Source organism: Staurois parvus, unplaced genomic scaffold, assembly GCF_062004578.1.
Source record: "Staurois parvus isolate SC_StPar_1 unplaced genomic scaffold, SC_StPar_1.0 ptg000151l, whole genome shotgun sequence".
Classification (NCBI taxonomy): Eukaryota; Metazoa; Chordata; class Amphibia; order Anura; family Ranidae; genus Staurois; species Staurois parvus.
Window position 1 is genome coordinate 24,086,018 of NW_028317947.1, and position 18,860 is coordinate 24,104,877.

At 43.6% G+C, this 18,860-nt stretch overlaps 1 protein-coding gene across 1 annotated transcript in view; it reads left to right on the forward strand.

Annotated features, from left to right (window-relative positions):
- The window catches only part of LOC149464632 (thyrotropin-releasing hormone receptor-like), an 89,219-nt gene extending 75,931 nt beyond the window's left edge, over positions 1 to 13,288 (forward strand). Inside the window, exon 3 of the mRNA XM_089674682.1 lies at positions 8,632 to 13,288. Within this exon, the coding sequence (XP_089530808.1) occupies positions 8,632 to 9,042 (411 nt within the window). The 3' untranslated portion in view covers positions 9,043 to 13,288. The remainder of the gene's footprint in view (positions 1 to 8,631) is intronic.
- Positions 13,289 to 18,860: the final 5,572 nt, after the last annotated feature.

Genomic DNA, 18,860 nt, shown 5'->3' on the forward strand with positions numbered 1-18,860 from the left:
AGAGGAACAGAGGGGAAATCAGATCTGGTGACAGCTGTCTAATAGAGGATGTCCCCTCACTTGGGAGAGATTTTATCTCACATCTCGCTGTGTTGCTAGAACAGGAAGTGAAGGGAAATCTCCCCAACAAAACACAACCATGAAAAAAAAAGTAAAGTAAAAGATAAAAACATAAGGACAATACAATTCTTTAAAAAATGCTAGTTCTTTTAAAGTATCACACAACATTTTTGGGTAGATAGAGTTTGTTCATAACAGAGACATGTGCCAACTGTTCAATCCATATACATGGAACTTGAGAAACGTTTTCCAGCACTCTGCACTAGATGTGTCTGTGTACCAGTCTAATTACCTTGCGTACATGAACTATAGAAACCCTCACAACTGTGAATATATTGTATTGTTTAAATAAATTGGAGAACAACTCATCTTCAGCTGTATCCACCACCGCGCCCAGCAGAAAATTACAGCGCCGGCTTTTGTTATATCTTCACCTAGAAAAACAACGTGAGACCATATTAGTGGAAGCGGAAAGGTAAGCCGAGCTGATTGTGGTCTGCCTGAAACCGTCTGCAGATCACGGTGGGGACACGGGTATGGGTGTATGACAAAACATGAAGGGTAGTCGGAGGCACTGTGGGTGGTGTGTGGGAAAGAAAAGCGTGACAACAGGACGTTGGGCAGGAGGAAACATTCCCTGGTGACAACGAGGAGCTATGACACATAAATCTACTAAACTGACAAAGAATTATTATGTACATTTAGACGCCTACTTCCACTTTGAGGTCCCTGCTGGTATATGTCTGCATTCTTGCCTTTTAACTTCAATGTAGTCTCCTGATACTGGTTTTTGTTTTTGTCCATCATTCAGAAAAAATTCCTTTAGTACTCTTTCCTTGATTGTGAGCACGCCGTATCCTCATTGTAGAATCATTATTAACCCCTTTACAACATCGTAAGCATTATGCAGTAGTAGGGTGGGTGGGCCTTAACACCCAGCTGCCACATAGACTCATCCACCTTACCAACCGCTCCATATCCGCCACCCCCCTCTGCCAATCCCTCCATTTGCTTCCAATTGTCCAACGCATAAAATTCAAAATGCTAACATTGACGTACAAAGCTGTTCATAACACTGCCCCAAACTACATCACCAACCTGATATCCATCTACCACCCAAAACGCACTCTCCGCTCCTCACAAGACCTCCTACTCTCCAGTTCCCTGGTCTTCTCCTCTCATGCCTGTCTCCAGGACTTCTCCAGGGCTTCCCCCATCCTCTGGAACTCACTACCCCAATCCATCAGACGGTCACCTACCCTCCTCACCTTTAGGCGCACCCTGAAAACCCATCTCACCAGGGAAGCCTACCCCGCCCTCACCTAACTGCTGATCTCCTCCACTCCCCCCACCACTCCATCCCCCACAGCTATTTCCTCCTGTACCACTCTCCCCTCCCTCCTAGATTGTAAGCTCCAAGGAGCAGGGCCCTCAAACCCCTTGTGTATTTTATTGTATTGTTATTGTACTGTCTCATGTATTGTCTCCCATTGTAATGTACAGCACTGAGCGAACTGTTTGCGCTATATAAATACTGTATAATAATAATAATATATCTGTCGCAGTCTTCTTCTGGGGTATGCTCCATGAGTGCCCCCAGAACTGTGAATGACCTGTCACCACTGTGCAGCCAATCACAATTCAGCAGGGTTCAGGAGCCCTGCCTGTATGCTCTAGGTGTCTCAGCCCTTTTAAAGTGTAAAGGGGTAATAATCGTTCAATTTCATGCGCTGCCAATGTCATCAATATTATTTATTACAGATACTTATATAGCACCATCAGTTTATGCAGCACTTTACATATATATTGTACATTCACATCAGTCCCTAACCCTCAAGGGGTGTACAATCTAAGGTCCCTAACCCTCAAGGGGTGTACAATCTAAGGTCCCTAACTCACATTCATACATACACATACTAGGGCCAATTTAGACAGGAGCCAATTCACCTACCAGCATGTCTTTGGAGTGTGGGAGGAAACCAGAGTTACGTAGTTAGTCTGGCTGAAAAAAGACAAAAGTCCATCCAGTTCAACCATTAAAAAAAAAAAAAAAAGTTATAATCCTACACCCACAGTTGATCCAGAGGAAGGCAAAAAGATCCAGCAAAGCACGATCCAATTTGCTCCTTCTGAGAAAAAAATTCTTCCTGATCCCCCGAGAGGCACTCGGATATTCCCTGGATCAACTTTACCTATAAATGTTAGTATCCAGTTATATTCTGTGTATCTAGGAAAGAATCCAGGACTTTTGTAAAGCAATCCACTGAGCTGGCCAGAACCAACTCTTGAGTGAGTCTATTCCACATTTACACAGCTCTTACTGTGAAGAAACCTTTCCGTGTTTGGAGATTAAATTTCTTTTCCTCCAGACGCAAAGAGTGCCCCCTTGTCCTCTGTGATGACCTCAGGGTAAATAGCTCTACACCGAGTTCACTATATGAACCACTGATGTAATTATACATGGAGATCATATCCCCCCTTATGTATTATACATGGAGATCATATCCCCCCCTTATGTATTATACATGGTGATCATATCGCCCCTTATGTATTATACATGGAGATTATATTTCCCCCCCTTATGTATTATACATGGAGATCATATTCCCCCCCCTTATGTATTATACATGGAGATCATATCCCCCTTATGTATTATACATGGAGATCATATCCCCCCTTATGTATTATACATGGTGATCATATCCCCCCCTTATGTATTATACATGGTGATCATATCCCCCCCTTATGTATTATACATGGAGATCATATCCCCCCTTATGTATTATACATTGAGATCATATCCCCCCTTATGTATTATACATTGAGATCATATCCCCCCTTATGTATTATACATGGTGATCATATCCCCCTTATGTATTATACATGGTGATCATATCCCCCCTTATGTATTATACATGGAGATCATATCCCCCCTTATGTATTATACATGGAGATCATATCCCCCCTTATGTATTATACATGGAGATCATATCCCCCCTTATGTATTATACATGGAGATCATATCCCCCTTATGTATTATACATGGAGATCATATTTCCCCCCCTTATGTATTATACATGGAGCTCATATCCCCCCTTATGTATTATACATGGAGATCATATCGCCCCCTTATGTATTATACATGGAGATCATATTTCCCCCTTATGTATTATACATGGAGATCATATCCCCCCTTATGTATTATACATGGCGATCATATCCCCCTTATGTATTATACATGGAGATCATATTCCCCCCCCTTATGTATTATACATGGAGATCATAACCCCCCTTATGTATTATACATGGAGATCATATCCCCCCTTATGTATCATACATGGAGATCATATCCCCCCTTATGTATGATACATGGAGATCATATCCCCCCTTATGTATGATACATAGAGATCATATCCCCCCTTATGTATTATACATGGAGATCATATCCCCCCTTATGTATTATACATGGAGATCATATCCCCCTTATGTATTATACATGGTGATCATATCCCCCTTATGTATTATACATGGTGATCATATCCCCCCCTATGTATTGTACATGGAGATCATATCCCCCCTTATGTATTATACATGGAGATCATATCCACCCTTATGTATTATACATGGAGATCATATCCCCCCTTATGTATTATACATGGTGATCATATCCCCCCTTATGTATTATACATGGAGATCATATCCCCCCTTATCTATTATACATGGAGATCATATCCCCCCTTATGTATTATACATGGAGATCATACCCCCCTTAATCTCCTCTTCTCAAGAAAGAATAAATTCAGTTCCTCTAATCTTTCCTCATAGCTGATCTCCTCCATACCTCTTATCAGTTTGGTTGCCCTTCTCTGTACTTTCTCCAGTTCCCCAATGTTTGTTTTGGTGCCCAAAACTGAACTGCATATTCCAGATGAGGTTTTAGTAATGATTTGTACCAGGGTAATATGATATCTCTTTCTGGAGTCTATACCTCTTTTAATACAAGAGAGGATTTTGCTCACTTTAGAAACTGCAGCATGGCATTGCATTCCATTATTAAGCTTGTGATCTACCAGAACCCCCAGATCCTTCTCCACTATTGATTCCCCCAGTTGTGCCCCCCCCCCCTAGTATGTATGATGCATGCATATTCTTAGCCCCCAAGTGCATAACCTTACATTTATCAACATTAAACCTCATTTGCCACATAGTTGCCCAATTACCCATCTATGTACCCAGAGGAAACCCTCACAGGCACAGGGAGAACATACAAACTTCAGGCAGGTGGTGCTGTTGTTGGGATTCGAACCAACTACCCTAGTACTGCCAGATGGAAGTGCTAACCATTTAGCCACTGTGCTGTCCATCAATATGCCCCATGTATGTATTGCGTCCCTGCATGGGGGTGTGTTGGCAGCCAAATCAAAATTAATCTGTGCCTGACCACAACACATTTTACTGTGCCTCAAGGAGGAATGGGATAGTTATATTATGTGTATCTAAGAAATAATAAGAAAGGATCCAGGCCTTTTTTAAAGCAATCTACTGGCTGTCCAGAACCAACTCTTGAGGGATTCTATTTCACATTTTCACAGCTCTTACTGTGAAGAAACCTTTCCATATTTGGAGATTAAATCTCTTTTCCTCCAGATGTAAAGAGTGCCCCCTTGTCCTCTGTGATGACTTCAGGGTGAATAATTCTACACCGAGTTCACTATATGAACATACAAACTTTTCAATGTCACGGTGGGTCTACAAATGTACATACTTTCAAGGGTCATGGGAGTCCCACAAACATACAAACTTTCTAAGGTCATAATGGTCCTAAAAACACACAAACCTTCCAGAGTCATTGGGGCCCCACAACATGCAAGCTTTTCAGGGTGGTGGAGGACCTACAAATGTACAATCTTTCCAAGGTCATGGTGGTCCTACAAAAATACTACCCTTCCAGGGTCATGGGAGTCCTACAGACAAACAAACTTTATAGGGTGACAGTGGTCCTACAAAAATACTAACCTTCCAGGGTCATGAGAGTCCTACAGACAGACAAACTTTATAGGGTGATGGTGGTCCTACAAAAATACTAACCTTCCAGGGTCATAGGAGTCCTACAGACATACAAACTTTTCAGAGTGATGGTGGTCCTATAAATGTACAAACCTTCTAGGGATATGGTGGTCCTTCAAAAATACAAAACAATTGTCCATGTTGGTCATATAGCCATACAAACTGTTCAGGGTCATGGGAGTCCTACAGACATACAACCTGTTCAGGGTCATGGGAGTCCTACAGACATACAACCTGTTCAGGGTCATGGGAGTCCCACAGACATACAACCTGTTCAGGGTCATGGGAGTCCTACAGACATACAACCTTTTTAGGGTCATGGGAGTCCTACAGATACAACCTGTTCAGGGTCATGGGAGTCCTACAGACATACAACCTGTTCAGGGTCATGGGAGTCCTACAGACATACAACCTGTTCAGGGTCATGGGAGTCCTACAGACATACAACCTGTTCAGGGTCATTGGAGTCCTACAGACATACAACCTGTTCAGGGTCATGGGAGTCCTACAGACATACAACCTGTCCAGGGTCATGGGAGCCCTACAGACATACAACCTGTTCAGGGTCATGGGAGCCCTACAGACATACAACCTGTTCAGGGTCATGGGAGCCCTACAGACATACAACCTGTTCAGGGTCATTGGAGTCCTACAGACATACAACCTGTTCAGGGTCATGGGAGTCCTACAGACATACAACCTGTTCAGGGTCATGGGAGTCCTACAGACATACAACCTGTTCAGGGTCATGGGAGTCCTACAGACATACAACCTGTTCAGGGTCATTGGAGTCCTACAGACATACAACCTGTTCAGGGTCATGGGAGTCCTACAGACATACAACCTGTCCAGGGTCATGGGAGCCCTACAGACATACAACCTGTTCAGGGTCATGGGAGTCCTACAGACGTACAACCTTTTCAGGGTCATGGGAGTCCTACAGACATACAACCTGTTCAGGGTCATGGGAGTCCTACAGACATACAACCTGTTCAGGGTCTTGGGAGTCCTACAGACATACAACCTGTTCAGGGTCATGGGAGTCCTACAGATGTACAAACTTTCCTAACTTATGCTTGTCCTACAAATTCACAATTTTTCAGGGCCATAGGAGATATACAAATATATAACTTTTACCATTGCTAACCTGACTGAAATCACCAGGATCAAGCAAACATTTGCCACTGCCTCCAGGCTGGGGCAGACTGACAACTTATGGGGCCCCCGGGCAATAGGGGATCATGGGGCCCCTGTGTCCTCACCCACACTCAAACCACACCCAAAAAAGCCCATGAAAGGTACCAGGGGAATCTCATGGGGCCCCCTACTGACCCCAGGCCCTCGGGCAGTGGCCGAATGGTCAGTCCGCCCCTGCTCCAGGCACCCTTATTATCACAGGGTATGACAGTCAGACCCTCCCATTATTTAGAACTTTGGGGGAATGGAATGTTCTGAAACTTATAAGGGAGGAGACACTAGGCTTCTATACTCATAGTAAACGTTCGTTGGTTAACGTCCCTTTTTTGATGTTCTAGTACAGAGGCACAGCTGTATTTAAATCACATACCAGCTAATTATTTCTGAGTCCTCATAGCTAGTGTTCAAAGTGAAGAGATAATACACAAGAAAATCATTTTAACGTAGCACAATATTAAACTTGTAAAATTGCCCAAGATAAGAATTGTCGGATTTTGCAAAGAAATTCTAATAGCTCAGCTACCAGCCTGGATTAAAGTTGTATGGACTGTTTTATGTCACTTAAAAAAAGAGCATAAAAGACATCATAGAAATTTCAATTTAAAAGAGACAAAAAATGTTATATACTTTCAAAGCAATGAAGAAATTCCTCCATAACTGTCTGGAATTCATTCATTTTGTGTTTTTATTTGTGTATTTTTTGCTTTTGTATAGCACATTGTAAATGTATGGTTTTTAGTGCTTTATAATTATTATTATTTCTAATATTAGAATTATTATTTTCATAGTAGTAGGATTATTACAATATGACTTACCATGGCTGGACCTGAGAACAGGTACAAATTCTGGCAGGATTTTATTTCTGTGTCCTGATTTCCTATCTTGGTGACACCGAGGGGTGGACTGACAACTCATGGGGCCCCTGGGAAATAGGGGATCATAGGGCCCCTTTGTCCTTGCCCAAACTCAAAAAAGCCTATGAAAAAGGTATCAGGGGCATCTCATGGGACCCCCTACTGACCCCGGGCCCTCGGGCAGTGCCCGAGTCTCCAAATGGTCAGTCCGCCCCTGGTGACACCAGGCGTGAAATGGGAGGATTCATTGTCACTGGGACAGGAAGGCACAGGCAGCAATCGATACATTGTCAGAAGATACATTCCGCCTGGCAGTTTTAGGGTAGTTGGTTCAAATCCCAACCACGGCACCACCTGCCTGGAGTTTGCATGTTCTCCCTGTGCCTGCGTGGGTTTCCTCTGGGTATGCATATCAAATGCCATGTTTGCACATTAAATTAGCAGGCTCTGCTTGCTGCAGTAATTACAGTTTGCATAGCTACACAATATTTGTGCTTTCCTGCACCTTAACCTGAGCTAGTCATTGAGTCGGCTAACTCATTGAAAACAATGCACTCCCTGTGTGGCTGATGTATTATCTCAACAGGTGATAAGCAAAGAGGTTGAATGATGGTAGTGGTTAACCCATCCTGTCTCATAATCTGCAAATCTCTACATTCAACACAAAATTCTAAAACCATAATTTATAGCAAGTGAAAGTCTCATCAACTCAACTACAGTGATGGTTTCAAAATTCAAAAATGGTAACAAAATGGTAACAAAATCAGGACCAACAAAAGAAGAACGTTAATAGTCCCCTTTCCCACCACCCGTATCTCTGATATTCCCTCTCTGTTAAATGTGAAACACTTCTGAGTGCATCAAATGCCTCTTCCCCCTGTTGCACATTTTGGTTTATTCCACTGGCCTCTACGTTACTACAGGACATGGTAGTGACATATGGGTCAGTGGAAGGAACCACAATGCACCCAGTCATCCAACATTCCTGGACATGGAATGTGAAGATTCTTCATGCAGCCATAGCTCTGGAACAGAATAGGTGATGGGACAGGCGGGTAAAAGCAAAGACTAACCTGAGAACAGTCACTTTAAGGTAATCCAGCTATAATATCTCCAGATCTGTGCATTACCTTCCCATTTTAAAGACTACTGATTGAGAAAGTGAATCCTCATCTTTATGTAGCCTAAATCTGTCTTAATTAATTACAATAGGTTCTAAGTCTGCTGAGCCGTTATCTAAGCAGGTCTTAAGATATTTCTCCCCAAGGATTGACAATGGTAATCATTTTGATATGATGAAAAGAAAGGAATGGCTGAGGTTTTTTTTTTATTGAACACTTGGAATGGGGAATATTCTCCAAGCTTGTATGTTCAATGATTTTGACGTGTTTGGTGGAACCATTATTGTCACTGATGCCTTTTTACTAAGCTTGCCTGTTTATCTGTCTGATAGGTCACCAAGATGTTGGCAGTTGTGGTCATCTTGTTTGCTCTCCTCTGGATGCCCTACCGTACCTTGGTGGTGGTGAACTCCTTCATGGATCCGCCCTATCTCAACGTCTGGTTCTTGCTCTTCTGCCGAATGTGCATCTATCTAAACAGTGCCATCAACCCCATCATATACAACCTCATGTCCCAGAAGTTTAGAGCAGCCTTCAAGAACCTCTGCAAATGTGACCCGAAAAGGACAGAAAAGGCCGCCAAATACAATGTCCCTGTCTACTACAGTGTCATGAAAGACAGTTCGCACGACAGTCCTGACCATGACCTCACCATCCAGGAGGACCTCAATGGCTTTCCGACAAAAAAAGTTAACTTTACAGAGAAGTGCATAGATACCACCAACTCCTACAGTGTGGCATAATGCTGTCTATAATTGTATATGATTATGAGTATATTCACCACCATATTGTGAAAGCAGTGTTGTAACATTAAAGTGGACCTGTCTGTTATGGTGGCAGCTGTCAACAAATATGCATCTGTTTAAGGGGGTTCCATATTTTGGGAAATCCTCTTACCCGTTAGCATTCCAAGGAAATAATTTATTATCCTTTTTTTTTTTATCCCTTTGGTAAGTAAAAATGGGATGTTCTGGATAGATTACAAAACCGACAGAATAAAAAAAAAATCTTCTCCCTTTATCCCAATCCCCTCAAAAGAGTGGCCATAGTCCCACTTTATGAACTTGTCTCATTTCCTCTGGGCCTAATTCAATCGCAGCGGGTTGGAAAATAGCGTCGAGTTTGATTTATTTATCTTTGGATAAATGCAATCTTATTCACTGCTATTAACAATATTTCAGTATGAGCCCAAACAATGTAACCAGTTCCCCAAGAAAAATTAACAAAAAAATAGCTGCCAAGGTGACAAGTCCACTTTAAGTGATAAGAATTGTAAATATCAACAGATGAGCTTGTGACTATTCGGTGGTGCCAGATTTCTACCTGTTCTGCCTGTTCTTTAATGTGTTTTTTATTGACAGGGTATCACTTCAAGTGCTTATATGTATTTAAACTTCAACCATAATTGATATTTCATTTTTGTGTGGGCAAGGCGAGTCATGATCTCAGGGGCCCCAGTAAAGATATGACACCACTTGAATGCCCAGTTTGTCACAATTGCTGCAGCCATTAATAAGATGGTTTCCTTATGGTGTTGCTATTATGTAGATCTACAAACATTTGGGAGATGCAGATGGCAGGTAGAGACTCAATATTCCAAAAGGAGGTTTGGTCATCAGGGTCATAGATATAAGATGCCAGTGGTTGATTCAAACCACCATTGCTCACCAAGACTTGACAATATCAGTCTTGGGTAAACCAGTCTGTAATGAAGGATGAACTTTGCAGACAAGTTTGCATTTTGCAGTTTTCTAATGTTCTTCATGCACATAACTGCAAACTTTACTCCAGATGTGAAGCATATTTGGCTAGCATAGGTTTTAAAGTGGATCCAGAGTCTAGATACATTAAACAGCTACCCCTTACCCTGCTACTTAACAACAGCCCAGCATCTTCATCCTACTTCAGATTCCCAACTGATCATTGCCTCCAGGTATGAGCTATGACCCATGGCCAGAGGCCATGATTAGCTGTTCAGGCAAATGAGTCAATCAGAACTCATATAATGAACCTAGAAGCAGCAACCCGCTAATAAAAAATTGAAGTTCTCCAGTATGATTGGTAACTTTGGGTCTCATGTATCAAATTGCCGGTGCTGGCTTTATTGTAGCATAACTCACCATCAGCTTCAAACTTTTACACTATAACTGCCATTTCCAGGCACATATTTACATCAGAATTGGTAGCTGTTGGCTTGTAAAAAGACATTTATAGATTCACCCTATAGTGGGGTTCCCACCTCCCACAACCCTAACAAAACAACATTTTACCCCTTTCCTGGTGCTGTTTGCACTGTAAGGTGGGCTTAACACCAACTGGCAAATATTTGCTTTCTTGTCGTAGTACATTGGCAAATTTGAACCCTAAGTACAGGGGCGGACTGACAACTCATGGGGCCCCCGGGAAATAGGAGATCATGGGGCCCCTGTGCCCTCGCCCACACTCAAACCACACCCAAAAAACCTATGAAAGGTACCAGGGGCATCTCATGGGGCCCCCTACTGACCCCGGGCCCTCGGGCAGTGCCCGAGTTCCCAAATGGTCAGTCCGCCCCTGCCTAAGTAGTGCTGTGCAGTCTGTAATGGCACTTCCTAGAAAAGATACACTGCATTTAAAGTTTTCCTTAACCCCATTATCCTAGTACATCTAAATATACAAAAATGTGAAAGAGCCACTAATAAGAGTCTCATATATGCTTTTAAAAGTGCTGACTCCTGCAGAGAAAAGAAGATATTATGAAGTGTTCAGCTGTACTTTGGCTCCCCAACTCCTGTGGTCACAAGCTCATTCCAGAAAAGGCACCTCACTTGTAGCATTATGACCCTGGAATATCTACTACCTACGGACCTGGAGAAGTGTGTCACAATAAAACCACATTAAATCAGCTTGTAGTAAACATCTTGGGAGTCCAACAAAAAGACCGCTTCCATCTGGGGCTTCACTCGCAGATATTTTGCTTTGTAAAGTCCCTTTGAGAACCCTTGCTGAAAAATGTAAGCTTGCTTCTGTGATAGTAAACCTTCAATCATGCACAGATCATCACCAGACTGTAGAAAGATGCCTTACTGGATTTCTAATGAAACATATTCACGTCTTGGTTCACATGCTCTGATTTCTTTGTAAATAATTTGTAAGAGATGACTTGTATATAGAATTCAAAGTGAACCTGTCCTGTACACTGAAGCTGATGGACGAACAATATTCTACAAGGTGCCTTCATGTACCTTAATGAGCAAAGAATATCTAAAGCAAAAACTTTTGTTATTTATTTATTTCCTTGCTGTCCAGTGTCCCTTTGAAGATTTTCCTTCACTTCCTGTCTTGATAAAATGAAATACCTCTTAGACAGTTGTCACCTTAACGTTTGTCCCCATTGGAAGATTTTCCCTCTGTTCCTGTTCTGGTGTCAACTCAAAATGTTGGACTTTCTCTCAGTCCTAGACTCGTTGACAATGATAACCAGGACAAATAGCGAGTGAATTACCCCAGTGGGTGCAAAGACACCAATAAAAATCTGACAGGGGTTCTAACTCTTCTCTATTTATCCAACATGACTTTTTTGGCTTTGCAACATTTAAAGCCTCACTCCAAGTAGAGAAAAAAAACTCTTGTTAAGCGCTCATTAAGTCTACATGTAGAGTAATAAAGCATTGGTACTGACCTTATTCCTCCCTTTGGCAGGCTCCCTCCATCTGTGCAACTGGTCCCCCAAAGCCTCTTTTCTAAGGTGCTCCAGCTGCTGGTGGCAGTAAGTACAATGCAGGACCAAAAGTCCTGCATTGTACGTAAGGACTCCAAGGGTCTGTCCACAACCCAGAGCCACAGGAATGCCAGCAGCCGGGGAGTGAGGAATAAGGTATTACAACCTTTTTCTCTACTGCCTGGCAAGATTTTAACCCCTGCAGTGTAGTTACCAGGGGGCAGTTCAGTGGTATTGTTTTTTTTTTATCTTGGAGTTCAGGGTAGCCCTTACTATCTGAAAAGTGTCTCTACTGCACCCTCTGACCTGAAGCTTGGCCACACACACCCCACTACATTCCATCATTTATTGAGCATTTCATCACCCAATGAAGAGGCGGATGCCTTGAAGAGATGGATGGTGGTGGACCTGGCAAAGATCCATGATGGTATAAAATCAAGGGTGGCAAAGAGAGAAAAAAGACCCCAAATGGCTGGCTCCTCAGACTCTGTATAAAGATACAGGAGAGTACATTTTGGTTTGTCCTACATGGCAGGTTCACTTTAAACCTTATAAAAAGTATAAAATATGAAAAATGTTCCTGGTTTCCTTCTACCTTTCCAAAATCAATTTGGGACAAAGGAAATGTGTTTCTGCTGATGGTAACAAAGAATGAGATGAGTATAATGGATCACCGGGCTATTTTAGGCAACACTTTTCTGTCCTTCATGATTAGAAACCTATGTGTCAGAATTTTAATTTGCAGACATTTTGCATTAAACTGGAGTCAGAATATAGCTGAACCAGGGTGGACTGACCATTTGGAAACTCAGGCACTGCCCGAGGGCCGGGGTCAGTAGGGGGCCCCATGAGATGCCCCTGGTACCTTTTTCATAGGCTTTTTTGAGTTTGGGCAAGGACACAGGGGCCCCATGATCCCCTATTGCCCGGGGGCCCCATGAGTTGTCAGTCCACCCCTGAGCTGAGCTATCAAGTATACCCAGACATTTATCCTGTGCAGCTCCAATCCTTACACTTTCTGATATCCTTATATCCTGAATGGCCTGGAGAGGAAGCAATGGTGTATCATGGAACATGAGGCTGCGCAGTCATAGGACAAGAGGCTTAAAAGCATTTCCCTATCTGGCTGTATGGAACAATACTGGAACACAAACAGAGTCAATTCCCAAAATTGTAAGTAAAAATTTAGGAGCGGAAACCAAATCCGACTATACCATGTGATTGTATAAATGCTCTCTAGTACAACTCAAAGTTTTCTAATAAAATAATTAATCTCTATATATACTCAACACCAACAACATTTTCCATCTCATTTCTGATTGAAAGAGATAATGTCAATTTTTTTTTTTGCAGGCTGTTTTATTAATGCTGAAATTTGCTGCTACATGTGTAACTTTGTAAATAAAGTGAGATGATGAAAAAATTCTGGTTGCTGTATGTGAGGTTAGTATAGTCGGGGGCGATACTTCATTGTCGAGGTGCTCTTGCTCGACCATAGGTCTGTGTGTCGTGCATTAACTTTCTGTGTCCCTATTACGGAGATTTCCCTTTAGTTACTGTCAGGACAGAGCATGAAGGGACATATCTCCAAACCCATTTTTAGTTGTGTGAGGAAGGGTAGACCTTCTGATGTTTTCATTGCTGCCTGTGCCTATCTGCTATGGTCACAACCCCCCCCCCCCCCCCCACTTAATTTCCTATATGGGTGTCACAGGGGAAGGAAGTGAGAGAACATCTCTCCAGTGAGTTCGCAGATAGAAATAAACACCTGAGTACACTGAAAAGAGACACTAGCTTAGTGCCTAGTGCAATGCCACCAATGTTTTTTAGGTTCAAAAGCCAACAAAATACTCCAATGGTGTCTCAACCCGTAATGCTCCATCCAATGCTGCCTTCCTCAGATGGGGAATCTCCAAAAGAACTGTAAAAACAAACAGTGCATTACCACCACCAACGTTGATTAGGTTCAAAAGCCAACAAAATACTCACAAACAATAGATGTAACAGGCGGCTTAAAGACAACTCCAGCCATAGTGTCATATATCTATGGTTGAAAAACTAACGTGTTTCGGGGGACATGCTCCCTTCCTTCAGCTCTGAGGAAATGTGTTGGCCTTCCAACCACAGCATACATAGTTAGATGACATCACTTATGGCTAGAGTTGATGCGCTTGTTCCTTCTCTTGTTTGTGAGTATTTTTTTGGCTTTTGAACCTAATCAGCGTTGGTGGTGATAATGCACTGTTTGTTTTTACAGTTCTTTTGGAGATTCTCCATCTGAGGAAGGCAGCATTGGACAGAGCAGGGGCGGACTGACAACTCATGGGGCCCCCGGGCAATTGGGGATCATGGGACCCCTGTGTCCCCGCCCACAATCAAACCAGACCCAAAAAAGCCTATGAAAAGGTACCAGGGACATCTCATGAGACCCCTACTGACCCAGGGCCCTCGGGCAGTGCCTGAGTTCCCAAATGGTCAGTCCGCCCTTGAGACAGAGCATTACGGGTTGAGACACCATCTGATGTACAACTATTTGAGCGCTGGAGTGTTCAAACCCTTCTGTGGACCGGGTATATTAACTCTTACTGCAGCATAAAAGTACATAAAAATATTAGAAAAAAGACCTTACTGCAATAAAAAGGAGGCTTCAGTTGGGCTTTAAAAGATGACTACAGGCTCAGTACTGGGTGCTACTAGAATCAGCCAAGCTGTTTTTAATGTTCCATGCCTAGAGTTCCCCTTTAATTGTCTTTTTATCTCTACTTTTGTAATGCTAATGAAGAAGAAAACTTGAATGGAATCTTTAATTAGCAACTCGCGATTTTGTATGCATGGGTGTTCATAAAATACTTCTTGCTGTTCCTGTAATTACCGAAAAAAAATCAAAGTAGTAAACATAAAAGTAAAACATAAATAAAAAAACTACATAAAAAATAAAAAAGCACATAAAGTAAAACCCACCACAGGTGAGCTGGTTGTGTTGAGGATTCATCTGCATTCCTGAGCGGTGTTCCCCCATTTCCACTGAAGGTACTTTGAAGCATAAAAGGAAGACGATAACAAACACGTGACAAGCACCTGCCCGCTAATTTTCCCAAGATTAAATTCAATCAAATCTTCTACAGATGACAAAATTGCTGGAAATTACTTGCAATTGAAGTAAGAGGCCATCCCATTATCCACACACAACTCTCTCCAAATAGTAATGCTAATTTCGGAGAAAAGTTTAAGAGGAAAGCACAGTTTCTTTCTTTTCAAAATGAAGACTTCTTCGGTGAAAAGAGAAATATTCAAATTTATTCTGGGTGTTAACCATTCTGTGCACAGCTAGCGTTGTCAGAAGGACTGGTGCCGCGGTTACTTCTGTAGTCTCTCTGCTTCTCGAAAAATATGAAATGCTGGAATAGCTAATTTATTTTCCAAATACAAAAAATTCCGAAAACACTTCTTGGTAATGTCTGTGTTTGAGATACAAGACAAACTGCATACTAGGAACTCAACTGCTGCTATTATTGGGGTTAGCACTACGGGGCCTTTGAAAACTTGGGGTGCTTTTATCTGCAAGTTTTCTGGTAGGGTTAAAGGATGGCCCACCTCTTCTTCTATCCCCAACTTTTCTACTGTCCAATCACTTTGGTTGGTCAATATGGAACTGCAGAGGGTGGGTATCAGAATGCCAACTATGCTGGTGTGGGCCCTCAAACCAGTGGTGTATTTAGGTTTTGTGGTGCCTTAGGCAACACAAAAATTGCCCCCCCCTACAGAAAGAGCTTGACATTGACCGAGAACACCCATGCCCTCCACCCGAGGCTTTCACTACCACTGCCCCCCATACACCAGCCACCATCCCCATGGCGAGAGAGAGAAAGACACTCACCTTTACAGCTCTGGGCATCCCAAGGAACGAGAGTCGGGCTGTGCATACACCATCATGAAACCCACAGCATTTCTTGGAACCCACCAGGTCACCATGTCGCATGTGTCCCTTCTTCCATCCCTGAAAAATGCCACCCTAGGTAAATGCCTTGTTTGCTTTGTGGTAAATACACCCCTGTCTCTAACTACACTGTATGGGATACACAATGAGGGCTGGTAGGCATAGCAAAGAAGTACGTCCGGGACTTGTTGAAGTAGGAAGAGGGTTCCACAGCAGAGTAGGTGACATGGGATCTCCCGGCCATAGTTATTTTTTTTCCTGGGGGGAAAGATGGTGATTCAGTTTTGGGGATCTACAAGAAAACTATTAGGCTGTGCTTGCAGCCTTTGTTGGTGTGAAAAAATTGCAATAATTGCTTTAACAGAGGGAAGGTCTTAAAACCTGAGCCTACTCACTGTGTGCACTATAACCTATGGCACAGACCTTGTACCCAAAAAATATTATTTTATTACTGTGCCACAAGCAAGATTCTAACAGGGGTCAGGAGTGTGTAACATGCAGAGCACAGGGGTTAGGAGTGCATAATGAACAGGTCAGTATACAGAGTACAACAAATAAAACACCTCCCCCAACAGTACAGATTCCCCCCCAATACAGCTCCAACCCAGTACAATAACACCTCTGAACAATACAGCCCCCTCCCATCCCAACCAGTACAGCTCCTCCTCAATACAGATCTCTCCCCAATACATATCCCCCCCAACAATTTAGCACCCCTCAGTACAGATCCCCCCACCAGTACAGTTATCACCAACCAATACATCCCCAGTACCAATCCCCCCCCCCCCAGTACAGATACTTCCCTGCCCCAACAGTACAGTCCTGATCAGTACAGATCTGCTTCCCCCACCAGTACAGGTCCTCTCCCATCCAGTGCAGTCCCCACTACAGAGCTCCACCATCCCCAATGCAGCTCTTCTATTCTATGAAATCCACTCATCTCCAGGTCATGATGCCCGGGTTCACCCTGCTTTAAGTACCATAGATCATGGGGTGAGGTCACCAGAGGTCCGAACCAGTACAATCCTCCTCCCCCCCCCCCACACACACACTACAGAGCTCCACCATCCCCAATGCAGCTCTTCTATTCTATGAAATCCACTCATCTCCAGGTCATGTTGCCCGGGTTCACCCTGCTTTAAGTACCATAGATCATGGGGTGAGGTCACCAGAGGTCCGAACCAGTACAATCCTCCTTCCCCCCACACACTACAGAGCTCCACCATCTCCAATGCAGCTCTTCTATTCTATGAAATCCACTCATCTCCAGGTCATGATTCCCAGGTTCACCCTGCTCGAAGTACCATAGATCATGTGATGAGGTCACCAGAGGTCCGAACCAGTACAGTCCTCCTTCCCCCCACACACACTACAGAGCTCCATCATCTCCAATGCAGCTCTTCTATTCTATGAAATCCACTCATCTCCAGGTCATGATGCCCGGGTTCACCCTGCTTTAAGTACCATAGATCATGAGGTGAGGTCACCAGAGGTCCGAACCAGTACAGTCCTCCTTCCCCCCCCACACACTACAGAGCTCCATCATCTCCAATGCAGCTCTTCTATTCTATGAAATCCACTCATCTCCAGGTCATGATGCCCGGGTTCACCCTGCTTTAAGTACCATAGATCATGAGGTGAGGTCACCAGAGGTCCGAACCAGTACAATCCTCCTCCCCCTACACACACACACTACAGAGCTCCACCATCTCCAATGCAGCTCTTCTATTCTATGAAATCCACTCATCTCCAGGTCATGATTCCCAGGTTCACCCTGCTCTAAGTACCATAGATCATGTAATGAGGTCACCAGAGGTCCGAACCAGTACAGTCCTCCTTCCCCCCACACACACTACAGAGCTCCATCATCTCCAATGCAGCTCTTCTATTCTATGAAATCCACTCATCTCCACGTCATGATGCCCGGGTTCACCCTGCTTTAAGTACCATAGATCATGGGGTGAGGTCACCAGAGGTCCAAACCAGTACAGTTCTCCTTCCCCCCCCACACACTACAGAGCTCCATCATCTCCAATGCAGCTCTTCTATTCTATGAACTCCACTCATCTCCAGGTCATGATGCCCGGGTTCACCCTGCTTTAAGTACCATAGATCATGGGGTGAGGTCACCAGAGGTCCGAACCAGTACAATCCTCCTCCCCCTCCCCCCCCCCCCCCCCACACACACACACTACAGAGCTCCACCATCTCCAATGCAGCTCTTCTATTCTATGAAATCTACTCATCTCCAGGTCATGATGCCCAGGTTCACCCTGCTTTAAGTACCATAGATCATGGGGTGAGGTCACCAGAGGTCCGAACCAGTACAATCCTCCTCCCCCCGCACACACACACTACAGAGCTCCACCATCTCCAATACAGCTCTTCTATTCTATGAAATCCACTCATCTCCACGTCATGATGCCCAGGTTCACCCTGCTCTAAGTACCATAGATCATGTGATGAGGTCACCAGAGGTCCAAACCAGTACAGTCCTCCTTCCCCCCACACACTACAGAGCTCCATCATCTCCAATGCAGCTCTTCTATTCTATGAAATCCACTCATCTCCAGGTCATGATGCCCGGGTTCACCCTGCTCTAAGTACCATAGATCACGGGGTGAGATCACAAGAAGTCAGGACTGGCTGAGGAAAATGGATGGTGAGGAACAAGTCAGTAAGGTAACAGACACAGATAACTAGGAATAAATCCAGAATTCAGAATGGGCAGAAGTCAGGTTTCATTAAAATAAAACCTGGTGATCCTCCCTTGAATGTACTTGTCCAGGCACTGGCCCTGTCTCCTGGTTGTGCTCCTGCATCATCACCATGTCATGTGCTCTCTCAATGTAGACTACAAGTGGCCATGCCAACCACATTATGAAGGCACTGTCCACTGTTGTCCTCATCATGAAACCTTCACT